Here is a 6,187-nt window from a genome sequence, read left to right as displayed (position 1 = left end):
CAATGTATTAATACACTTTAGTAATACAGTGCACTCCCGTTATAACGAACACGGTTATAACAAAATTCCGGTTACAACGAAATAAGAATTCGGGCCGCAACATTATCCACTCCATAATATATTCATATTGTTTATTTTGTTCGGTTATAACAAAATTTTGATACAGTATAACGACAGAAAACTGCCGGTCCCGAGCACTACGTTATAACGGGAGTCCACTGTACATGTTTAGATTTACAGAATGTGAGGGGGTAGTCACCAAAAAAGCTCCGGATTTTTGGACACATCAGGAGAAGAAATCATTTGAATAAAGACTCTTATTCGAAGGGAAGTGGTAGGCAAAAGAAGGTGAGGAGACCAATTTGTAACAACTTGGTCTGGAAACATTAAAGGGAACCCAAACCCAAAGAACACTGTGGATTGAGTGAAAGCAGCAACATTAGTAGAACAGGATTATCAGTGAAAGTTTGAGGAAAATCGGACAATCGATGCAAAAGTTATGAAATATTTAAAGTTTTTTTGTGTGTTGGAACCACTGGATGAGGAGACTTCTAGAGGTTATGACGTATGATTGGACAACAATATAAAGAAAATGTAAAAAAAAAAAATCCACAAAAAAGATCACTTTTCTAGCATTATGAAAGAACACTTGACTAACCGTTTTCAGAAAGCAGGGGGAATAATTGCTACTTTTAACATAATCTGACAGCATCAAGTTGATGGAATGTGTAATTTTCAAAATTAAATGAATTTTTGTGGAATTTCCTTTATATTTTCTTTATATTATTGTTGTCCATAACCTCCAGCAGTCTCCTTATCCAGCGGTTCCAACACAAAAACTTTAAAAATGCATAACTTTTGAATCGATTGTCTGATTTTCCTCAAACATTCACTGATGGTTTATACTAATGTTGTTGCTTTCACTCAATCCACATTGCTCTTTTAGTTTGAGATCCCTTTTAAGAAATGCACAAGGCTCAGCTGCTAAGCTGCTTTCCATCGGGCAATATTGGCGTGAACTCATTCATGTCACATCAGCACACATTTTGAGCTAACTGAAGTGATGATTATAATAAAATGTATGTGTGTGTTTGTACATACATGTACATTTTTATATGCATATATGTATAATTATTTACTTCAAAAATTCTTTAAACAACACAACTGTCTTTATTATCTTGAAAATGCAGTTATGCTTCTGTTTCCTTGTATAGGTTTTTTTCATCATTTTTTTTTTTCATTGAATATATTCTTGATCCTACACATGTCTAGGCAAGAAAGAACATTGATGCCATGCAGGAACAGCGTTGCACATTATTTATTGGAACAATAACTTCTGAGCGAGTATAATGTTTGGAAAATCCCTGACACCAAGACGGAAAAACTGCTATCCTGTTATTCTTGATCCTAGACTAGTCTTGTTTAGGAAAGAAAACACATCGATGCCATGCAGGAACAGTTTTACACGTGATCAGCTGGAACAATAACTTCTGAGCGAGTAACAAATATGTGGGAAAACCCATGACAAGAAAACGGAAATCCTGCCAATCATGTACGCGCGCATCCCATGGTGCGATGCGCCCATGCAAGACATACTTATATTTGTGGAATATTGTGTCAACTCTGCAGTCATTCGACTGAGGTCTTCGCGAGTGAGAAGTTTAGTGACAGGGACATCAATTAATCTCCGTGTACAATGATACTATAGATTTAATCAGGACAGATTGTTTACTCTGTTGAAATTTGCAAAAACAGTGACTTGAGACCTGTCCTGATTAGCTGGTTAAACATATCACATCATACCAACAATTTACGACGTCAGAAACTCGAGGAAAAGTTCCACTAATTCTTGTACATTTTGTTCTCCGTTCTGACAGGATTAGGTAAGTAATCTTCTTATTTTCGTTTCATGGTTTGTATATCTCGTTTGACCCAGGCGAATGATTGCTTTTATAACAATTTGTAAGTAGTTAGTAAAATTGAGTAATTCAGTGAAAACTTAGCAGTTGTGATGCCTTTTCTGGCATAATCAAAATAGTAGCCTTTATGTGCGGAAAGATTTCAGGTTTTCGTTTCTATAAACAGTGATAAAAATCGCAAAATCCAAACCCACCTCTACTTTTCTGACAGAGGAATGCATATTGTAGTTCTTCAATCCTAGTTTGAACTGGCTGTGAAACCAGCTCCATCAGATAGCTTGGAAATGATACGATAATGGTGTCCCAGCAATGACCCATGCAAGACTACAGATGAGGTCGAATGCAAGATTATACTGTCTTTGCTACATGCAGAAGTTTTGAACACTAATGATCAGTTAGACATGCCCATCTCAATCATAATGTGATTGTGATGACGAGAAATTTACTGAGATTACCCAGCATTACTCGTTTTAATTGATGACGGACGGACAACCCGAAAACATATTATGCAGTTTCGCCATTGTCCTTTTGGTTTTGTTCGATATAGTGGTGGTGGTGGTCATGTGGCTTGTAATTGCTGGGCGTGAGTGTGGATGGTGGTGATGGTTGTGGCGGTGCATACACTGCAGTTTTCCTGTCGTGCTCTTGGTTTGTTCAAATGCCACTTTCTGGCGGGGGCATAAAAAATCTAATAAACTCACCTCGACACCTCGACGAAAGAATTTCATAAAGTTGAATAATTACGCAGTTCTCGCAGCATGCTAGAAGGATTTGAACCAACACTTGCTGTCGGGCGGAAGCTCGGTGGTCTAGTGGAGATGACACCTGTCCGGTGATCAGGAGGTCGCAGGTTCGAATCCTGTTCGAGTATACGCCCATGTTTGTTTGTTTTTTCAATCATGGCTACTACTAAAACACTGATCAATGCAGTGTTTATTTACGTCGATGTAGGGCAATTTGTCAATCAGTTACAACTCCTTGCATGTCGTCACTTTCTACGTAATGGTGAAAAGAGAAGCCTGACACAGCCTTCGACATCCTTATACCAAAGTAGTCAGGAAACTGGTCAAAAGATTCAAAGAAATTCTTCAAAACTTTTTCTTTCATTTCTTCTCGTTTTACTCAGAAACATCACCATGACAACCAGTGTCAATGGCCTCGTGACATGTAACCTCCAGTGTCCCATTTGCCTAAACGCCTTTGTTGACCCAAGGCTCCTGTCCTGCTCCCACACCTACTGCAAAGACTGTTTGAAACGACTCTCTAAATCTCAGAAAGAGCGCGAGATAACATGTCCACTTTGCCGCAAGATCACCATCGTCCCTAAAGGTAAGGTTGATCTCCTGCAGCGTAGCCAAACAATCAAGGCTGAAATCGAAGATGTCAAAAACCAGACACAAGTCTGCACTGCATGTCGTAGAAACAAGATAGCCATCACCTACTGCCAAGAATGCAAAGACTACATGTGCGTCAACTGCCACAAGACTCACAACAAGTGGGACAAGTTTGCGGGACACGAGGTTGTGAAGGTGGAAGACATTATTTCGGGGGTAGTTTCCAAGAAGGAGAGTCGTAAATGTAAGAAGCACAAGTCTGAGGACGAGGGGTGTTTCTGCGTCGAGTGTAAGAGGTTTGTCTGCTTCCGGTGTGGCATGATGGAACACACTCAAGCGGGGCACAAGGTTCTTGACGGCAAAGAGCATGAAGATGAACTGAAGGAGAAATTCGACGAGCTACGTGACCGATCAGACGTCAAGATGTCGAAGATTGAGGCATATATCGTGTTCGTCGAGGAACAGGAGGCAGAGATGAATCAAGTCCTGGAGAAGCTCTCCCGACAGATCGAGCAGACGTGCGAGGAGTGGATCGAAGAGCTTCAAGAGAAAAGAGACCATCTGATTAAAGATTGTAGGAGGCGTATCGAGGTATTTAACAGAGAGCTGCAAGCCATGAGATGTGCCAGTAAGCTACAGATCAGTGAGATCATAGAAGTAAGTGAGCTTCTTCAGAATAATTGGAAGAAAACTCTTGAGGGCGATGAGCTGACTGCGCACACCACATATTGTCAAACGCTGGAAGACATTCTTGGAAAGATTGATCCCGATTTCGAACGGCCGCGAAATACGACTTTACGAGGACAGCGCGTCGCTTTTCAGCAGATTAGACGCGGAGAGACAGGTTTGAAAGAGCTTGATCTTGGAAAGATTGTTATTCTATCGCTGCCCCCGAAGCTGCCGCCTCCGCCGTCGTCGTCGCAGCCTGCGAAGCTGCCTCCCCCGCCGCGGTCGTCAAGGAGTTCCACGCCGCCGTCATTGTCTTAGAGGGTTCCTCCGGCGCCGTTATCGTCGTCGAGGAGTCCCCGACCGCCGCCGAGGATAGATTGATTTGATTTGATTTCTGCATTCTGCATTGCTTTTTTCGCGATTCCCACTCCGCCGCCGCCGTCGTCGTTGCGGACAATTGAGTACTGGCCACGTTTATTTAGGGATTTTATTAAAATATTCTTTCGCAGATATCCTGGTGTATCATTAATAAACTTTAATGAGAGTGTCCTTGCTGTGTCCGTTTTGATACACAGAAAAGATGATTTTTTTTGGAAATAATCTGCTATACTGAATGTTCCTATTTTGTCTCAAAACTCGTATTGAGGTGAGCATGGTTAAATTGTTAAAACCCGCACTATTTTTTGATGCTGCCAGGGGCGGATCCTGGATTTCATGGCGGGGGAGGGGGGGGGGGGGGGGGGGGGGGGGGAACCAAGTTCAAAAGTACCGACTTGCAAAATACAGTGCTGAGAAATGTGCGCGAAGTTCCTTACAGCAGGGGATTCTGATAATTCATAAAATCTCTTAAATGCTTCATCGGATGCTTTGCGGAATTTTGAATACATCGCCATGCCAACAGTTATCCTTTGTTCGTTTATATGAAATGGTCAAGCGACTGAAGTCTGAAATTTTGAGTGCCTTGAACCAAATTTTGGAACATACTGATGTTAATCCCACAATGCTTATCAAATTATAAAGCTGCAACACTTTCTGAAAAGGTGGAGAACGTAAAATTGTTATATCTGATGTCATCTCAAGATGAAGTGTAATGAAGACGATGTTAAAACTTGCTTTTTGTCGAGCCCACCAGAGGTTAGGGGAATCTAAGGGATCGCCTTCCGTCCGTCCGTCCGACGTCCGTTCTTAACGCTACACTGAGTACTTCATTTTCACTCAAACTTGGAGGGGAGGGTGGTTATACAAAGTTACACATTTTTACTAAGCATGAAAGTCACCTCAAGGTCAAAGGTCACAGCTTGATGGTAGATATCCCTTGGGGAGTTGAAGGTCACCACAAGGTCAAAAGTCACATACAGGGGTTAACAAACTTTTAGGGCCTAATGTTAAGGTTTTTACGGCGCATTTCGATAATGGCTTATAACTTTTGATCCCGAAGTCCGTTTGTGTCTTAACTTGGATGGTAGATGTCCCTTGGGGAGTTAAAGTTCATCACAAGGTGAAAGATCACAGACAGAGGTCAACGAACTGTAGGGCCCAATGTTAAGGTTCTACGGCGCGTTTCGATTATGGATCATAACTTTTGATCAATATGTCAGTTTGTGACCAAACTTGGCTGGTAAATGTCCCTTGGGAAGTTGAAGGTCATCACAAGATCAAAGGTCATAGGCGGGGTCAATGAACTTCCGGGAGTTAGAAAAAAACGATTACAGTTCGTTATTCCGAAAGTTCGTTATTCCGAAGGTTCTTCAGTCCGAAGGTTCGTTATTCCGAAGATTCGATCGTTCATCCGAAAATGAAACAAAGCTTGTTATTCCGAAGGTTCGTTATGGACTCTATGATTCCATGTCGGATCAACGAACCCTATTTCATTTTTAGATTAACGAACCTTCGGAACAACGAACCTTCGGAATAAGGCCACAAATGTTCGGATTAACGAACCCTTTTTCATTTTCGGGTTAGTAAACCTCCAGGTATAGGGGATTTGTGTTTCGGATCAACGAACCTTCGGAATAACGAACAGCACCTGAAAAAAATTTCTTCTTCGCAAATGGGGGAGACACAATCAATTAACACTTGCCTTGTGTTTCATATTGTTTTTACCGCTTATAAGTTGCAACACGCGAACAAAACTTATAACCCCAAATGACTATAAAGGCAGTAATCTTCCAATATCTATTGGGAATAAAATAAACGAATCCATATTGAAAAGCAAAAAGGCCCGAATTAACGAAGGTGGTACAATATTGAAACCATGGTTTAAAC

At 41.3% G+C, this 6,187-nt stretch overlaps 1 protein-coding gene across 1 annotated transcript; it reads left to right on the top strand.

Annotated features, from left to right (window-relative positions):
* The first annotated feature begins 1,648 nt into the window (after positions 1-1,648).
* LOC139741738 (E3 ubiquitin-protein ligase TRIM56-like) lies at positions 1,649-4,240 on the top strand. The gene is made up of 2 exons (XM_071652321.1): positions 1,649-1,883; positions 3,046-4,240. Exon 2 carries the CDS (start codon positions 3,056-3,058, stop codon positions 4,238-4,240), a length of 1,185 nt encoding a protein of 394 aa, XP_071508422.1. The 5' UTR covers positions 1,649-1,883; positions 3,046-3,055.
* Positions 4,241-6,187: the final 1,947 nt, after the last annotated feature.

This window comes from Diadema antillarum, unplaced genomic scaffold (genome assembly GCF_040938485.1).
Source record: "Diadema antillarum isolate AM-2024a unplaced genomic scaffold, OU_Dant_1.0 seq00000949_RagTag, whole genome shotgun sequence".
Classification (NCBI taxonomy): Eukaryota; Metazoa; Echinodermata; class Echinoidea; order Diadematoida; family Diadematidae; genus Diadema; species Diadema antillarum.
The sequence above is the reverse complement of the archived record's forward strand: the minus strand, read 5'-3'. Positions and strand labels throughout refer to the sequence as shown.

Bases quoted from the DNA above. Each gene is read 5' to 3' on its own strand.
- LOC139741738 (XM_071652321.1), top strand. From the start codon at position 3,056: ATGACAACCAGTGTCAATGGCCTCGTGACATGTAACCTCCAGTGTCCC.